The following is a 20704-nucleotide window of genomic DNA, read 5'->3' as shown; positions in this document are numbered from 1 at the left end:
AAAATTGAACAAATAGACACATTCATCCTACATGGCACCCTAATGGCAATTTTGTGTCCTACATGACGTCCTACATGTATTATGCCATGTAGGATGCATGTGTCTACTTGTTTAATTTTATACAAGTTTAAGTGTCTACTTGTGCACACTCAAAGCATTGTCCGCTGAAACCAAGTTAAGGGCCATGTTTATATATTATGTCAATTAAGAATCAAAGGTAAATGACTATTAATGTATAGTTTACAGGTAGTTTTTTTGAATAAATTATAGGAACCACATATTATAAGTACTAAATAACATCCTATCCCTTCTAGTTTTTTATTTACCAAAAATCCCTTAAAAATGATGTTTGCGAGATACATAGCGTTGTGCACAGGATACATTAGGTTTGATACGTTTCACATAGCGGGATACATAGCGTTGTGCACGGGATACATTAGGTTTGATACATTCCACATAGCGGGATACATAGCATTATGCACGGGATACATAGCGTTTGATACATTCCACATAGCGGGATACATAGCGTTGTGCACGGGATACATGCGGGATACATAGGTAAATAAAGGATTTTTGAAATTTTTGAAATAAGTAGGGATAAATGGATATTAAGGTAAGTAAAAGAGTGTAGTTAAGTAATTTGTCCTAGGTTTTTACAACTGAAAATGATCGAAAAAGAAATATATATGCTACTTTATTAAAACGATTTTGTGGGGATAATAGAAGAGCAACTTTCACATATAGCAAACAAAAAAATCATATTTGTATGTTATAGCAAAGTTTGCATAATTACGCTTTATAGCAAACATATATATGTATAATTTGTTATACATATACAATTGAAAGCTATATCTATTTTGCCATACATATATACAAAAAGAAGCAATTGTATAATTTGTTGGCTCCTCATCAGATTTGTATAATTTCGCTGGCAGGCCATTTGTATAAATTGTTGTTAGCCTCTCGTTTGTATAAATTGTTGACAAAAATATTTGTATATCAAAAATTGCTCTCTCTTTCGCTTTATATAAACATAAATTATACATTATATTTGTATAATCTGTGTTTGTATAAAACGAGAAAGAGAGAAAGGCAAAAGAAAAATGGGCAGGGGAATATTTGTATTGTATAATTATAAGTATATAAGATGAATATATATGTATTTGCATGTGTATATACAATTTTCTCGCTTTATACAAACATAAATTATACATTGTACAAACATAAATTTTACATTATATTGAATAATGTGTGTTTGTATGAAATGAGAAAGAGAGAAAGGCAAAAAAGAACTGGGCAGGGGAATATTTTTATTGTATAATTATAAGTGTATAGGACGAATATATATGTATTTGCATGTGTATATACAATTTTCTCTCGCTTTATACAAACATAAACGTAATTTATACAATTTTGTTGTATAAAGCGAGAGAGGCGAGCACAGAGGGAGCGAGCGAGAAAGGGAGAGTGGCGAGCGAGAATTTGGAGGGAGAGAGGCGACTGGCAAACGTTTGCTACGGGGTGCAATTAAATCAAACAGTAGCTACTCCATTTATTTTAGATTATAAGTTTGTCATTTTGTACAATTATTCCATAATAGAACCCACGAAACTTTATATTTACTTTAATGACAATGGGGCGGGGCAGATACTGATGGGGTGGGTTTAAGGCTATGTGGGGTAGAACGGGTTGCGAATATGTGATTTTATGCAGGTTCAAACTTAATTTTAATTTTTTACATGTTGTAAAATTAATAGAACATTAGTTATTAATATAATTTCTTTAAAACTACTAAAATATTCAAGATAATAAATGAAAATTGTTCAATAAAAATAATACAATTTCTTACATGTTTCCCAATTGACCTCTAAAAAATAAAATTTTAAGTCATTATCTATTAAATTAATACAACTCAATGAAAAATGAACTTATTTTTTGAATTTTATTTTTAGTATCAAACTTAACTAAAATAAGAAACGGAAAAGGGACAAAAATACTCTTGAACTATTTGAAAATGTTTAAATATATCCTTCATTCATTTATTGGGCTAAAAATATCCATCAATCCACATTTTTGGTCCATTTCTACCCTAAATCTTACAACCTTTTTTAAGAAAAATTATTATTATTATTATTATTATTATTATTTATTACATGTCATTTTCTTATTGGATAAATTAAATCCTAACTCATTTAATTTTCTTCTACCCATCCATTTCAGTGCCCCATGACTCCAAACCCAATTAGAAGACCATGAAAAAATAGCATGATGGATTCTTTCTCCCTTAACCCCAAGCCTCTTTCTTCTTCTCTCTTTTTTTATTAAAAAATTTCAAGACTATTTTCTAACCTAATTAGAAATTAAATGTATCATTTGATTGAAAATAGTTATGAAATTTTTGAATAAGAGAAGTGGGAAGAAGAAAGAGGCTTAGGGTTAATGAGTCATCTAATTGAGTTTGGGTCATGAGCACTGAAATAGTGAAATGGGTGAGTAGAAGAAAAGTAAATGGGTTAGGATTTAATTTATCCAATAAGAAAATGGCATGTAATAAACAATAATAATATTTTTTCTAAAGAGGGTTTGTTAGTTTAAAGGGTAGAAATGAACCAAAAAGGTGGATTGAGGAGTATTTTTAGCCCAATGGGTGAATGAGGGGTATATTTAAACCTTTTCAAATAGACTAAGGGTATTTTCAGCCATTTCCAAAAAAGAAAATATTAAGAAAATTATGCAGGGCAGGTGTATGCGGGACAGGGTAAGGCGGGTTGAAAATGAAAAAAATTGTTAGGCAGAGTGGAGCGGGACGGAATGAAAATTTTGTTGGTTAAGCTCAACCTATCCCACCCCATTGTCATCCCTAATCTACTTAATAAAAGGTAGTCTTATCTTATAATCAAACAAAATCGTCATTTCCAACTAGAACAATTTAATCCCCTTAAATTTATTTATGAAAGTAAAAATGTTCAAGACGAGAACATTTATCCTATTGATTTCATGTATATGAGTGTCTATGCAATTCTTGGTGGGACTGAGAATTTCATTGTCTCTTCCTTCTAAGTCAAAATGGTAAATTTTGAAGCTTTATTTACAATAAACTCAGTGATCGGAATGCTATAATGTCAGTCGTTCTAACTATTTTTTGTTTTGAATGAATTGTTATATTTTCCCTATGTTTTGAATTAATCATTTCTTTTATTTTTGTATATGGTTAATAACCTAATAACCAAACCGAACTGAATATCATAACAACCAAACCAATAAATGTATATTATATTTGGTTTCATTTGATTTTGATAATTTAAAATTCAATTAAGTTGGTTTGATTTTGATTTTAACCAATAACCAATTTAAATCGACCCATGAACACCTTTTTTAGCCAAATTTTTTAGAAGCCAAAAATGTTTTCTTCTTTTCCTAATTTCAAAAATATTTATTGTAGAGAGTTGACTATTTGACCAAATATTTAAGAATAAGAAAGAAATAAGTACGCGTATCAACCAAAGTTAATTCCATAAGCTAAAAAAAAGTATTACTCCATGTTTTTCCTCCAAAAATATTCTAGAATATTGATCAAACATATATTATTGATATAATAATATTGATAAAATGATATTAATTATTAAATACAAAAAAATATTTTTCCATAATTTTTAAAATAAATAAATTTTGAAAGTTCGATCAAACAAATTATAAAATTCTTATTTTAATGAGCAGGTTATCTGCAGCCTTAGCTAATGCTAAACAAGTAATTTACAATAGTGACGTGCAAGCTAATATGTCATTACGAAAATTACTCCAATTGTATTAGAACACTAGTCTTACAGTGTTATGGTTAAATTATTTTTAAAAGTAAAATTTCTCGAGGATGACGTGTACACAATTTTGTCCTTACGAAGGCATACAAGTTATTTATGATAGATCCTCAGTTCAAGTAAAATATATCAATATCGAGAATTGAAAGGAAATATAGTAATGAAGAAGTTATGTTAAGAGCATGTTTGACATTGTTGTTGGGAGGTCAAAAACACTTATTTTGAGAAAAAACATTATTTTAGAGAAACTAAGGTGTTTGGCTAACATATAAAACTGTTTTTAATTGGAAGCAGGAGGAGTTTTCTGTTGTTGGGAAAAAAGCTAAAAATATTTGCTTCTTAAAAAAAGAAAAAACACAAAATTATTTTTTTCATTGTGGTGAATTTTCATATGTAGTGATTTTAATTGTGGAATGATTTTTAAATTTATTTTGCTTGATATTTTAAATTTTTATTTAAATTATTATGTTAATATCATATTAATATTTAATTTTTTTTATTTATCTATATATAATATTGATTCATAATTTAAATATGTAGATATTAATTTAATAAAAGTAAAATATTAAATCAATACTTTATAATAGATTTTTAAAATAATTCTCTCTTTATAAAATAATCTTACTATTAAAAGTGCATTGATACTTGTCATTTTTCGTAATTTGACTCTCAAACGCACTTTTAAAAATGATTAGCCAAACACAATCTACTTATCAAAGACACTTTTCAAATGAATTAATCAAACACAAATTATTTTTTTCAAAAACACTTTTCTAAAAAGTCATTTTAGAAAGAAAAAAAAGTGCTTCTAAAAATAAGTTATTTTTAGCAGCAATGTCAAACAGGTTCTAAAAATAAAGTAGATGAGAAGAATAACAACAACAAATAATACGATAATTGAAGCTTGATTAAATTAATTTTAATCAATTAAATTAGATTAGTACTAAAAGTCATCTGTTCACCAGCTCATTTAATACTTAATTGTTTAATGAGGAATCACTGACCACAACAAACACTGACCTAATTAATTTAATCATTTAATTAATTAATTAATTAATCCTCTAAGCACCAGTAAAGTGATAGAAACCCCTCAGTTTATTGTATAATAAACATTCCATTATTGTGCCAACTGTAGCACCACTCAAACAAAACACTCATCTTTGCCTTTTTATATTTCTCAATATATTTATATCATTTTCTTTTCCTACTATTCTATGGTATATTCTCTATCACAAATTTTGTGATGACATTTATTACTAATCATGAAATTTAGAAAAAAAAAATCATTAATATTGATTATCTAAAATTAGAATTACATATTTATATAACAATAAATTATTATATTTTTTAAAATAAAAAATATAAATTAAATAAATATTATTATTGTTTATACAAATTTAAAAATTATGTCACAAAAATGTTTGTGTATAGTTGTATAAAAAGTTATACATCGTATGCTAATGAGAAAAGTGGCCCAAAGCAACAACAAGAAAACTATTCTTTGATTGATGAAAAGTCCTCTAAGTAATTAATGTTTTCAAATATTTTGGTCGAATTTGAAGTGAATTTAAAATTTGAAGTTTATAAATTATCGCAATCTCAAATTATTAAATAATAATAATTAAGTTTATAAATAAATATTTAATTATAGGTATGAATAACTCACTTAATACATATAGCAAAAGTTTAAACAAAAATTATGAAACTCGCATATTAAATATTCTCTTTTTGTTTCTGTTTGTTTGTCCTATTTATTTTTAGTTTGGTTAACAATTCTTTAGTTTAACTTTTCATATGACATGTTTAAGATCGTAAGTTTAAATGATATTTTGGTGCATTATACATATTTTTAATTTAAGATCATAAAATTCGATAATCTTTTTTACATTTTTAAATTATGTATCAAATTAAAATAAGACAATTAAATTGAAACGGAGGAAATATTATATCCGGCCACACTTTGATGCACCATTATATAGTGTTTATTATATTATATTCGTTTTCATATTATATTGTAGAGTTTTTTTTATAAACGACAAGATAGTAGTTGAATATTGTAGGTGCATGTCTCTTGCATTTTTTTTCCCTTTAGTAGAAGAATTAAATGATTTTTAATTTGTTTGAGCAATTATGGGCATTGTTGTTTGTTTTAATAAAGTTAATTTATTAGTATGTTTTTTCTGACCTAGTCAAAAAGTCTTGACTGATTATAACATTTTTATCTTTCCCTTTGAAAGATCATCTGTCATTTTCCTTTGAATTTCTTCAGCCATATTATTGTTTTTTTTTGTCATTTTGAGTGAATTTATAAAGTTTTCAATTTCTTTCAAATAATATTCATCATTTTTTTGTAGAATACACGCTAATGTAACATTCAATATATAATTCTGTCTAAAATCCAACTTGTTTACACAATAGACCAAAGGAGAGTCTGTACCGTCGAATTGATCATTCTATTTTTAATTCTAAAAATTTAATTTATATACACAAATAATATAATTTTTTTACGTGATTGGTGTATTTAACTTGTTTGTAGTTGCTTAGTTATTGGACCATTAATTTGTTTTCTTTTTTAAGTTACTAATTTCACTTATTATAAACGAATACTTAATTATGGGAGTATTTTTTTTAAAAAAAAAGTGATATGATATTATATTAGTTCATTTACACTCTCACTATATTGTATATCATTAAACTCCAATTCCAAATCACTTGCAATATAGACCATTTGGCACACACCATGTGAGAGTTTTCGGTCAAAAATATTCCTTAACGATACTCTAAATTTAAATCACATCCTTGCATTATCACAATGAACGAAAAACATCCCTCAATTATCTTTAAAATGGCAAGATTTATCCTTCAAATAGTTTTTGTTAAAAAACTAACGGTTGATCAACCCACAAATCCCCCATTTTGTTTGCTCCCATTCTTCTGTTAGCTTATAGTAGTAATAGATAATCCTAACTAAACTGAATGAGCTAGGAAGAGAGGTTTTCATCCTCAACTTCACAGTAGCAATCAGGATGTTCCCGTAAAAAGTGAGTAAAATATTTCAAGTAAACTATTTTTCGCCCTATATAATTACAGATCAGATAAGCAACAAAATATTATAAGAAAAAAATGTATAATTTTCTCTGTATTTCTTAAACAAATGAGGAAATTTGAAGTGTATAGGTAGTCTATTTTTATTTTATTTTTTGTGTAAATTTGATAAACACTAGTGGCTGTATTTTTAAAAATATAAAAGTAACATATTTAGGTATTACATAAAAAAATTCTCTTTTAGTTCCAATTTATGTGACGCTTTTCGCTTCTTAAGATTCAAATTATGTGAACTTTTTAGAAATATTTTACTATGTATTTTTCATCATATTAGAATTACAACTTTAATATGTGAAAAACCCCACATGTTTATCCATAGTTAATTCTAGCTTCATTTACATGAAAAAAAATGAGTTTAATAATTAGTTTCTATCAAGAAAAAAAATGAAAGGGTGAATCTAACCATTTTTAGGAGAGTTAAGGGATGTTTTTTGCTTATTATGGTAGTAGAGGGATGTCATTTAAATTTAGAATATATTTGAGAGATGTTTTTAGCCAAAAACTCCACCATGTGAGCTAGTGAAATTAAATTGTAAATTAAAATTAAGCTCAAATGATAAGAGTATCTGACTTCTTTTACATTTGAATAATCAAAACTCAATTTGAGGTGTGTAATTGGATAGATTAATTAAAAATTTAAAACCTTTCATTTGTTAATTAATTAGTCAGAAAATTTGATTTCGAACTTTGGGAAATGGGAACAGATTATTAAATATTCTTGATATTACAACACAATAATCTTTACTAAATAATAAATTTTTTTCATTAAAAAATATTCAATAGCTATTACCACAAACATTATGATTGAATCGGTAGAAATAGTAAAAAAATATAGTAGTATTATTTTCAAATGAAAAAATTAGGAAGCTTTCATTATTTAAGTGAGAATACGTACGTTTTCCACTATATATTTTCTCAGTGAGCTGGTTCAGTAGGAAATGAGTGAAAAATCATAGTTTATAACACAATTTTTTAATTGATTCGCAGTAGCGAAGATCTCTGTTTGTAATAGTAAACAATAACAATAATAAATATATTCAGTGTAGTCTTATAAAGTAGAATCTGAAGATAGTAAATTGCACAGAGATTTCATCTCTTCTACTTTAGAGATAAAGAGACTATTTCTCATCAACCCTATTTATCGTTACGATAAAACATTAAAAAATACTACTATATATAGAGAGAGATACATGAATGTACAAGTGTGTGTACATGCATGTACCATGGGATTTTACAGAAAAAAAACTGTGGCCTATTATGTCTTTAACTTGGCCTGCATCCTTTGTTTTCCAATCCTTAAAAACATGATAATATGTCAATCCTATGAATGAAAATATATAATAAAAAAGGAAATGAATAATATGAGTATTACTACTATTATATATAGATAGCTACATGGGAACCATTTATTGTGTAACTGACAGAGAAGACAGGTTTTATCATAATATCTAGTAATCAGATCTAGAATAGACAGTGCTAGATGGACTATATATATGTTTTAAATTATGTGTCTAATTTTTAAAAATAGATATTTATAAAAGATTTAGACAAAATTAATTTTACTTTTTACTTTATTTTATACTTAGTTCCTTTTGTTTTGAAATAATTGTTGCATTTTGTTTCTTGAGAGTTAGTTTAACTAATTTTTAAATTTGATTAGATTAATTTAATGTCTTATAAATAAAATTTGAATATTTAAAATTATAATTAAGAAAAATACATTAAGTTATAATTTTTCTGATATCAATATGATAAAAAAAATACATCTTAAATGCTGGTCAAAGTTTATATCGTTTAATTTCAAAAAGAAAATTGTGATGAGTATTTTGAAATGGAGACATTAGTAAATAATTTTGAAAATTACAAATACCTCAATAGAAAAAAAATATTTAGTAAAGATAAATTATATGTTACATAACAAAATCAAGGTAAAATAGTTAAAAATACTCTTTTAATAAATATATAAAAAAGAAACACGATAGATTATTTGTGACGTAGAAAGTTTATCTTCACATTCTTCTAAGCTGGTCATTGCTAGTTACATCAAAAGCACCATTTCTCCATGAATTCAGCAAACTCTATTTCCTAAGATTCTCTGTTCACTGTTCTAAAAATTGTTTATATCAAATACTAGAACTTCTTTTAATTCAATATAATATTCTTTCGTCTCAATATATGTGGTACTATTTGATATTAAACATAAATTTTAGGAGAGAAAAAAATGCAAAACCTGTGAAATTTTGTGGTATAAAACAAATTGTGAACATTTACTTATGTATAGATCATTTTAGTAAGCATAAAATGAAAAACTTTAAAGTTAAATATTTTTTATATAACATTCTAAATGCAGAATGAATAATTTAATATGTTGTTACTTGCAGGAAAAATGGCTTGTTGTACAATTTTTTCAGAAATAAAATGAGAAGGCATGTATCTTTTTTCTTTTCATTTTTTAATTTATTAATATGAATAAATAAATTAATAAATCCCATTAATTAGATTAGTTAAGTTTTGATACCTAATGTCTTATGACTTTTTTATTGGCAGTTAACTCTGCTGGCATGAAGGAGACTTTTGAAATAAAATATCTTTATAAGAACATTTATCCTTTAAAATATTTTTTCTTGTGGAAAATAAGAAGGGAGAAAACCTAATACGTATATGTGTGGTGATTTCTTACTATTTTTTTTTTTTTTTTGGTGTATGTGTAAGTAAGAAAATATTTATATTTAATTTAGTAAAATATTATAGAAGCGGTATGAGTAGCTAGCTAGGAGGAGCACAAAGTATACGAACCATCCAAAGAAAATAACATAGGGAAAAGGAAATTAATAAAAAAGAGAGAAACCTAAAATAATATAGTAGAAATATAGAGTTTTTTCACCGTAAATCAGTGAAAAGCATGTTACAGAACATGATTTTTCTATTTATTTTTCACCGAACCAACAGCTCACCAAGAAAATGTAAGGTGAGAAGTAAGCTCTCACTGAAATAGTGGAAAAACTTCCTAATTTTCTCATATAAAAATATTATACTATTTTTTCCTCAATTCAATCAAAATATTTATGAAATAGCCTCTCAACAATTTTCAATGAGAGATTTAGTGGAAAAATAGTGATTTTTTAGCCGTGATAAAACCACTAACAAAATTACTCAAAAATATTTTCCTTATCAATTTAAAAAAAAAACAAGAATATGATGAGGAGGAGAACTAGAAGAAGAAGAAGAAGATTGAAGTAAGGGGAAAAACCCCATCATGATTTGAATAAAATTCAAAGAGAAAATTAATATACATAAATTAGACCTCAAATAACTTCTTTAAATATTTTTTTTTACCATACAACATAATCAAAAGGAAGAAGCTAACCTCTAAATCCTCTCAAACTTTTTTTTTTTTCATTTCTTGAATTATTATTATTATTTTTGTCATAATCAAATTACCTCTAAATTAAAAAGGAGGGCGTCCATGTGCCCAACCAAATGCTTCATGGTTCATTTGTCCACCATTTGGTAGCAAATTTGGTGGCAAATTATATACTGGCATATTTGATGATGGAATATCACCCATACCACCACCACCTTGTTGTTGTTGTCCTCCACCACCACCACCACTTCCTCCCATTCCCGGTGGCGATCCACCACCACCAAGTTGTCCTTGTGCCGCCGTTCCACCGCCTTCTTCCTCCTCCTCCAAAGGTAGCCTCTCATATGTTGCATTAGAAAAAGTTGATGCAATTACCATAACTGGTCCGGAAGCCACTAAAGACCCTACTACACTTCCTCCCACAACTTGTCCTTGTCCTCCTGCTAGGTATATAGTCAACCCTGCATCGACACATAATATAATTAAGTAATTAATAAAATCGCACTCCCCCCAAACAATTCATCAACATAGTAACAGAGCAGACAAAAGACGTGTTAATACATAACACAACTAATTAAGTATTTTGTAGTTAGATGTGTGATCTCTCAATGTTTGTACCCTGAAATAATGGTCATACAATTCAACATGAAATTAGAGCAAACACAACATAACTAAATTATATATGCAATTAAAAATACGTTATTTTTAACAGCTTAAACCTGTAGATAAGCTGATATATCATCACACAATTCAACCTTAAATTAGAGCAGACAAATAACATGTTGACAACATAACATAACTAAAAGTGTGGTTATCTCTATAAAAGTTTGACTGAAATAGTCAGATAAGATGTTCACACAGTTCAACAAGAACAACCTGTTGATCCAGGAGGGGCGGGTCCAGGTAAGAAAGCTCCGGTCAACGATAAGATCTCGAACCGGCCATGTAATGCCATGACAGCTCCAGGAGCAGATGGTTGTCTTAGGGTTACATTAGTAACAGTTCCAGTAGCACTCAAAACACAAACACCTCTTTGTCTTTTCCTAGCAAATTGAGCTATACTTTCTGCCACATCAGCTCCATTAGCAACTTCCATTACGTGGCTTCTAAGTGCGTTAGGGCTATCCCTTGTAACAAATATTGGTGGTTTAGGTTTGTTCTTTGAGCCAGCTGGTCGACCTCTAGGTCGACGAGTGGCTACTTCGACTGCACCCTCTTTAGGGTCGTCGCTATGGTCCCTATCTTCATCATGACTACCACTACCACCACTATTATCGTTCATTGATACGCCTAGATCTGGCTTCTTGAGAGAAGGCGAGCCCGCGGATGATGATGTTTCAACTCCTTGTAAACCTACTTGGCCTGTCCACCATGGGTTTGACATGTTAAAAATAACTCAAAGATAGGGTTTTAATTTCTAGTGAAAAAAAAAAGAAAAAAAATTCTTGAAGTCTATAGCTAATTTTACAAAGATTATTGAGAATTTGGGACTAGGGTTTTTTGTTTGTTTGAATAATTCAACAAGGATCTAAGCAAGGAGCGAGAGAGATGATCATAAGAGGAGAGAGAGGGGGGGGGGGAGAGAGAGTGATGATGATAATTAAGAAACAAGGAGAGAAAGCTAAGTGTTATAACTTATAAGCTTTGTGGGTTTATATTTGTTTATTGTAAGCTTTGTTTTATAAAAATATTCGTTTTTATTTTGGGGGGTGGGGACCAAAGGCGGACGTGAAATGTTATTTATGAATTCAACTAATTAAACTCGATAAATTTCGTTCAAACATGATCGATTTATCAGTTTCGAATTTTGAATTTGCAGTTTGGGTATTGGGGACTCTAGGAAACACATGAAGATCACACAAAAAGGGGTTGGGATTGTGGAGACTAAAGGCGGACATAAAATGTTATTTACGGATCAACTGAACTCAATAAATTTCGATTATACTAATTTAGAAGTTGAAATTTATAAATTTCAAATTCTGAATTCGCAGTTCGGTTGATGGGACTATAAGAAACACACGAAGACACAAAAGTGTGTCAAATGGTTTTGTGTTAAGGTATTAGAGTGTATATAGTCTTCTTTGAGAAATGAGAAATGAGAAATGAGAAATGGGAAAGAGAGCAAAAGGGTCTCTTGGAAATTAGGGTTTTGTGGCGTGGGGTCTTGTGCTCGTGAGGTAGTGGGTTGCACGTTCTCTCTTCCTCCCAAGATACTAAAATGGGTCGGATCGTTTGATAGAGTATATAAAAATAATATTGAATATGATATATTAATATTATTGATTATAAGTAAAAACTTCAATAAATTAATAAGGTAGTATCTTGAAATATTATTTTGTAGAGATATCATTTAATTAATAAATTAATATTTATTAATTAAAAAAGTGTTTTGAGATTCATGTTTAGAAATCCAGAGTTTAGAAGAAATTGTAGATCTATGATGAAGTTAAAGATAATATAATATCTTGGAACCAGTTACGCGAAAGGAAACACTTATCACAGCTCGAAGCTCGAACTATTTACAATTTTATGGTGCAGTTCAAAAAGACAACACCGAAACTTTTGGATGCAATAAGAAAAACTAGAGATATGAGCACTTAAATTTTAACAAAAAACATAACAATAGAATCATATTTCACTAAATTATCTTAGATATATTTGTAATTTTAAAGAATTATTAATTTATAATAGGACCATATATTTATATAGGGGTCTTTTGAAAATATGTATCTTATTATCTTATCGAGATGGGTGATTTTTCCATTGGCCCAAGTTGGGACCAGAAAAAAATATTATCTTAGATAGATTATTAATTTACATAGTATTAATTTAATGAGATTTTACTTATATTTGTACAAGTTATTTCGAAATTATAACTTTTTATGCAATGTTTAATTTAATATATTAAAAATAACATACATGACATCATTTCTAAATATATATGTATATAAAGTCAAACCACTTGCCTTTCTAATATCAAAATTTTTCAGGTATTAGTTGTACGTATAAGGTTGAAAACATATCGTAACAAAACAAAATATTAATAATATACAAAGTTAATTTATGCATTATTTTTTTAATGCGTCCTATCAAAAGATTCCTTAGTGTATATATCTACGTCATTTTACATTGATGGTAAGTTAAATTTACTATAACTGATTTTTTTTTTCATTTAAAATCTAAAACATTAACTTATGAGATAAAGTAAATAAACTGCTATAATTAAATAAAATTACATTAAGCTATTGATAATGTAAGAAAAATTATACATAGGTTAAACGAGCACTCCACATCTAAAAGTCCCCCACACTGTCAAGGTAAATATAATTTAGAACTCCATATTACATATATATATAACTACGGAAGCGTAGTTAATTAATTCGTGTAATAGGATGATCTGTATATCTTCATTCTTAATTAAAAGTACGTGTTTAAATATCAATTCTTTGTGTGATTGAGCTTCGAACACTTAGAACGTATCTGGTCATAGATTTTAAAAATGATTTTTGAGAAATTATTTTTACAAATATCTATTTGAGCATAAATTAAATCTTCAAATTTCAAAATTTGTTTCAAACTTGTTTATTTTTTAGGCCAAGCTTGATAGAGTCAACTACTCAAGATGATCAATGAACTTGTAAAAATATCTGGCAAAAGTAATTTTTGAATTTTTAAAAATAACATGGTCATCAAACTATGCACATATTTCCAACAAATTAGAAAACACTAACGAAAATGTTAAATATTTTTTAGGGAAAGTTTATACTATCTTGAATATATTTTTAGACTCAATCAATGGCGGAGCTAGAAATTTCACAAAAAATATCTAAAAACTACACAACAAAATAAATCGTTTCTAGTGAGATTAACCACAAAGCTACAATTTTGTGTTACATTTTACTTGTATATACCATTTTTTTTCTCTTAATTCATAAACAAATTTTCGGTAATAAAAAATTACACTTCGTAAAATTTATAAATAAATATCAGGAGCATATATTTAAATTTCCAGCAGCAACTGTGCATTATATATTTCTATCTATTATTATTATATAGAAGAGCCAAGTTGAGGAAAATCAAGGACATATTTGTCATTTCATAAAAATTCTAGAATGTTTGTTTCTATGTTATGGCATCAAAAAAGTGGTAATAGATTTATAATGATAGTACAACCAAATATATTTTTCTAAATGCCATGTGTATCCTAATGATATGACATTTAATATGGACCCATATTTTCAATCACATTTTTATATTAAGATATTATAATTTATTTTAAGTAATAATCTTCTATATCATAAAGTAAAAAACTTCATACTATGAGGTCACATAAAAATATTCATACCAATTTTTCATAAAACATCAAATTTGTAAATTTTCATAATAAAATAAATTACATATTATAATAAGTAAATAAATTTATAGAGTGAAATTTCTTTACACTAATATGTATATGACATAACTTATTTAAATGTTTAGTTTGTACTCCATTTTTTCATAAGTAATTTTCAACTATAAGTAAATTATATCTTATAATTTTTACAATTAACATTTCTATTATATAAAAGAGCCATGAGAAGGACGATTAATGGCATTTTAATAAGTTTAACATCATTTAAGGGTAAAATAATAATTGTGTAATTAGTGGTCAAAATAAAAATCTAAAAGAATTCATATATTGTCTGTCTTTAGTTTTGTTATGGGCCCATAAAAATATTTTTGTAATTTTGTTAAAATGAAGAATTTCTATTAGTTAACTTCTTACAAACAATAATAAATGCTATGCTTGTTTTGACATATCTTAGAAAGAAAATTTTGAACTAATTTAAAATAAAATGTGTTTGAATAGTTAATATTTTGATCCTAAAAATACTTTAAAGGATATTGTGTAAACATATTTTTAATATTATGTTACATAATATGACCACTAAATTCGTATCTTGATCATTGAAATAGTCTTTAAAATGACGTATCAATATTTTTTAATTAATTTGAAGAAAATATCAAATTTCGTGACTAAAAGAATGAGCAATGTTTGACTATCAAGAAATTAATGATTTGATAATGTATTCATCGAAAGATTAAAAAATATAATTTTTTTAATTTTCATAAAGGATATTTTCTTTTATAATATAATAAACTATTTAACAGAAAAAATTGGACAAGGAGAAAGTTTAACATTCAAATTCTAAGGAATATTAAAATACAAACTAAAGAAAAATGAGTAGTTAAAAAATAAAGAAGAACGACAAAATACAAAGTCAATAGAAAAGGACTTTGTTGAGAAATATAGAGGAACAAAAAAACGAAATAAATAAATAAATTAGGGAAAACAACCTGAAAAAGAAAAACAAGTATATTGGTTATTTTGTGGGGGTGAGATTTAAAGTTTTCTTTTACAGCATGACATGAAGACTGTAGTATCAAAAAAATTTATTAATGTAATTTAGAATATAACATTACGATAATTGTTATTGCATATAGAAAAAAATTGCTTTCATGATTATTTTTATTGGTGTGGAGTTAGAAATAATTTTTTAATAAATAATTTCAATATTTAGAATATAACATTACGATAATTGTTATTGTATATAGAAATAAAGTTGCTTTCCTTCTTGTTTTTATTGTTGTGGAGTTAGAAATCAATTTTGATTAGTATTTTCAATATTAAAATCAAAATAAATAGAAGTATTTCTATTTATCGAAGACAATAATAAAATGTATCACAAAATTCATCAACAAAGCAAACTACAAACACAGTATACTAAAGTTGAACCAATAGAGATTTGAAAGACTTTGAATCGATTTTTACGAATTGGTTGATCAATGATTAGTATTTTATCAGATGCAAAGCTTATGGTGCAAATGTTACAAAAAAAAAGATAATAACATAGTGAAAAATAGATACCACTTGTGAAATATATGTAGATCGATGAACTTTTTCAAAGAAATCAACAGTTTATATATTCCTCGAACACGATATGTTTTAACTCATAATCTAACACAATTCTCTATTTCCTTGCTGCGTAGAATTTTTCAGAATTCAACTTTCTCAATTTGGGTTGTAAACGACGCATTTATGTCGTATGAACATTTGAAATAGACTATTAAGTGATATATTGAAGTTGTTTACTGAAGAAAAAAAATAGTATAAAGTACAAAAATCTCATATCTTTGGAGGCTAATTACATCCTATTCCGGAAGATTTCTCAATTACAAAAATCTCAAATTTTTCATTGTTTTCGAATACATTCCTTGATTTTTCGATATGATATATTACTCTATGGGAGGGATGTATCCGAGAGGAGATAGGTATGTATCTGAGAGGGGATAAATGTATCCGATAGGGAATAAGGATGTATCCGATAGGGGATTATGATATCTTAAGTTGTAATTTTTGTAATTTTCTAATAAAATATGTGAAATTATATTGGGCCCGTATTACGGGCCTTAAATTATCTAGTAATTAATTAAAGTATAAATTATAGGTATCACTTATTATAAGTACTAAATAACATCCTATCCCTTCTAGTTTTCTATTTACCAAAAATCCCGTAAAAATGATGTTTGCGGGATACATAGCGTTGTGCACGGGATACATTAGGTTTGATACATTCCACATAGTGGGATACATAGCGTTGTGCACGGGATACATCAGGTTTGATACATTTCACATAGTGGGATACATAGCGTTGTGCACATGATACATGCGGGATACATAGCGTTGTGCACGGGATACATAAGTAAATAAGGGATTTTTGAAATTTTTGAAATAAGTAGGGATAAATGGATATTAAGGTAAGTAAAGGAGTGTAGTTAAGTAATTTGTCCTTAATTAAATGTCTATGCTTAAATAGAGAAAATCCGACAAGGAAATTAATGATTGGGATTTCCATAATTTATTTGGAAATTACTTCTTGTGTCACAAATTATTTGTTATTTCAATAATCCAGTTTAAAAATTATTTTATTTATATTCATTCTATTTTTAATAAATCCACACTTGGAAAGATAATTTACTCCCATCCATGTGGGAGTGCTTGAGAGGACGAAAGTAGTGAAATAAATACTAATCAAACGATAGAGATGAGAAAATCAACTATGACAATTAAAACTTAATTTCCAGCAATATTATTGCAATTACAATATGATAATTAGAGGGTTATTTAATTTGAGTGTTACTATTCTATCCGTTTATTTTATTTATCATATTTCACTTTACGAGAAGTAACTTAAAGCTAAATAGAATAAGATTAATTTATTATTTAAAGTCATATGAAATAAATTACAATCTTTTTCATAATATTAAAAAATACAACTTAAAAATATTAATTAAAAATTCATATAATTTAATTTTTGAGAGAAGTAAAATTATGTGACTAGCAAAAATAATGAAAAGAGTATATTGGGATCAATTATATGAGCCTTGAATTAGTAAAGATAAAGATTGTTTATTTAGCTAATATTCCTAATAAAGTGGACGATGCACTATGTTTGTTCTACAACACTTGGTTTATATAATAATAATAGTCAATTATATTCCTTACTTTAATTTTGGCATTAATGACACACTTTAGTTGAAGCACTTGAGATGTTAAAAAGTAACGGCTGGCCTAAGAATTTTGGTAACGTAAGGATGATTAAGTTGATGCAATATATAATATAGAGATCAATTTTCTTTATTAAGCTCATTGTATAGTATGATATTTTTATATATTACGTAAAAGGTTAATTATAAAATAAAAAAAAACGTTTTTTAAGTGTATGTGTAAAATTAAATACTAGTTTTTATATGTTTCAAATTTACACTTAAATCTAATTAATTACTACTATAATATATATATAGCCTTCCAAAATAGTTCCTATATTGTATAATTTATTAATCTTTTGAACACAAACGACAAGAGAAAAAACACTTTAATTATTATATTTATATTATGATGCAAGTCCTATGTTATAAAATTTCTATTGGTTCCACATTAAGAAATTATTACTGTTCAATTATTTTATTAAATAAATCAAAGATGTCTTTTCATCCTTATTAAAAGGTTTATTGTGGATGGATGTATATGGGGAAGAGCATCTTTTGGTTGATAGAATTAAACCAGTCTTTTAATAGTACATCATTATTTTGGGATTAAATTAATTTAATAGTACAATTATTTTGAGGATGCTACATTGGTATAGCAAGATGAGATATATACCTATATAGCTAGTATTAGGGCAATTTTAATCACTAGGTCAATAAAGTCATCGCTTAAATTTCATATTTTTTGGGCCCTCCATTTTTTTAAAAAGTACTTATGCATATTAATTATTAAAAAAATTATATTAATTTTTTGAAGAAAAAAATGTGTAAGATGTTTTATAGTTTTTCTTGAAAAATTGTTATTGTTGATATTCTTAAGTATATGTAAATTGTTTTAATTATTATTAAAATTTATTCAATTTTAATATGTCAACTAGAAAACATGATTCCGATTTTGCAAAAAGAGAGAAAACTTGAAGAATTAAATAAATCTTAAAAAAAGCCCTTGATAGATTTTTAACAAATAATAAATATTTCGAATCAAAAGATATTGAAAGATGTTCTTCAAATGAACAAGTCACCAATAGAATTGAGTTAGATGACAATAATATCCAAGATCGAATAAAATCTAGAAGAAGTTGGTGAAAATGTGACATTGTTCCTGATATCAAGAACTCCTAAATAATTTTAATAGTTGCATCCCTAAAAATATATATGATCCAAGTCAATGGAATAATGTAGATACAAAATTGAGAGATCTATTAGTAGAAAAAGGACCATTTAGAATGACTGAAATAATTTTTTCACAAGATAAATACGTACAACATTTTTACCAAACGAAGAAAAGCATGAAAGAAAATGATTAATCTACTCTAAGGATTTGGATTAAAAAAAATTTGTTTTTGTTGTAAATTATTTAGCACAACTTTTATTATTTGTAAAAGTAAACTAATTAGTGAAGGTAGGAATGAGTGGAGAAATATTAGTGTTATGTTCAAAGTCCATGAAGTAACAATGAACATGTTATTAATAATATGAGCTCGTGTATTGATTTAGAAATGAGATTGCATTAAAAAACAATTGATAAAGTTGTGCAGGAACAAATTGATAGAGATGAAGTGCAATGGAAAAATGTATTGTCAAGAATTATTGACATGATCAAAACTCTTTGAAAAAATAATTTAGCATTTAGGGGAACAAATGGAAAGATCTATCAAGAAAGTAAAGGTAATTTTTAAAGCCTAATTGAAATGATTAATAAATTTGATCCAACTATGCAAGAACATATTTGAAGAATAAGCATGACGAAATTCATAATCATTACCTTGGACATAATATACAAAGTGAATTATTATACTTATTGGCAAGTGAAGTCAATAATAAAATTATTAAAGAGATTAAAGAAACAAAAGACTTCTCAAAATATTACGGCCTCTCTTTAAGGTCTTTAGGCCCCCAATCTTGTTGAGTCGGCCCTGACTAGTATGTCATGAAGCAAGTTCAATAGATTTTTACGAGGGAGCGAAATCAGTTCATAAAATTATGATTTATTCAATATATTTAGATTTAGATGAGCTAATGACTTGTTTTATTATTAACTCGATTTGTGTTAATTCGATTGATTTAACTCATTGAAAAAACGAGTTGATATATATAATTCAAATTCATCCATAAAAAACTTTGTCTAAATAATTTTAAAAAAGAGTTTTTTTTGTTTGATATGTTATATATAACTATAATTAAGGAAAAAAATTTCTTAGGTTTACTTAAACAAATTATGAGAAACCAAATAAAAAATTTAAAACTTAGTAAGAATTGGGCATGTTGGGTTCGACTGAGTTAGTAGTGTCAAATAAGGCTGCATGCCTCTCATGGGGAGACCAGAGAGTTGATGGCGGGTGAGAAGCACTCTTAAGTGGAGGGGTTATAATATGATTTTTAGTTCATTTTAGCCCAAATAACTTTTCACTCATTTATTCAATCAATCTATTTTATCCCACTTCAGTCCAATCCGCGCCATTTGATACCCCTAAATTGTTTATCTATTTGGATGTCAATAGAATTTCAACAGTGAGCTCGATCAAAAAAAAGAGAAAAGAAAAAAAATTGGTTTGTAGTATACCTTTCGTTCACTTGTACTTGTCCATTATACTAAAAATATGTTTTTACTTTTACTTAGCTTGTCGCGTAACTTTAACTGTAATGACCCTAAAGGTCATTTTTGGAAATTTTCATAAAATGACCGTTTTACCCCTCCCGATAGTTGCCCCGAGTCCTAATTGTTGTATTTTCGAAGTTGGTTTGAAGGAAAATTGATGAGAAGTTGAGTTTTTAAGAGTTAAAGTTTGGTTAAAAGTGCTATTTCGAGTCATTTGGAGTTTCAAGACTCGAA

At 27.1% G+C, this 20704-nt stretch overlaps 1 protein-coding gene across 1 annotated transcript; it reads right to left on the bottom strand.

The window, feature by feature from the left end:
• Positions 1-10242: 10242 nt before the first annotated feature.
• On the bottom strand, positions 10243-11865 carry LOC125845610 (AT-hook motif nuclear-localized protein 20-like). Its single transcript, XM_049525164.1, has 2 exons — positions 11161-11865; positions 10243-10745 (listed from the first exon to the last, which is right to left on the bottom strand). Exons 1-2 carry the CDS (start codon positions 11666-11668, stop codon positions 10369-10371), a joined length of 885 nt encoding a protein of 294 aa, XP_049381121.1. The 5' UTR covers positions 11669-11865; the 3' UTR covers positions 10243-10368.
• Between the last annotated feature and the right edge of the window lie 8839 nt (positions 11866-20704).

Source organism: Solanum stenotomum, chromosome 11 (genome assembly GCF_019186545.1).
Source record: "Solanum stenotomum isolate F172 chromosome 11, ASM1918654v1, whole genome shotgun sequence".
Classification (NCBI taxonomy): Eukaryota; Viridiplantae; Streptophyta; class Magnoliopsida; order Solanales; family Solanaceae; genus Solanum; species Solanum stenotomum.
Note: the sequence above shows the minus strand (reverse complement) of the source record. Positions and strands in the feature narration are given on the sequence as shown.

Bases quoted from the DNA above. Each gene is read 5' to 3' on its own strand.
- LOC125845610 (XM_049525164.1), bottom strand. From the start codon at position 11,668: ATGTCAAACCCATGGTGGACAGGCCAAGTAGGTTTACAAGGAGTTGAA. The intron at 10,746-11,160 runs GTTGTTCTTGTT...GTGTCGATGCAG, and splicing joins CGCCCCTCCTGGATCAACAG to GGTTGACTATATACCTAGCA.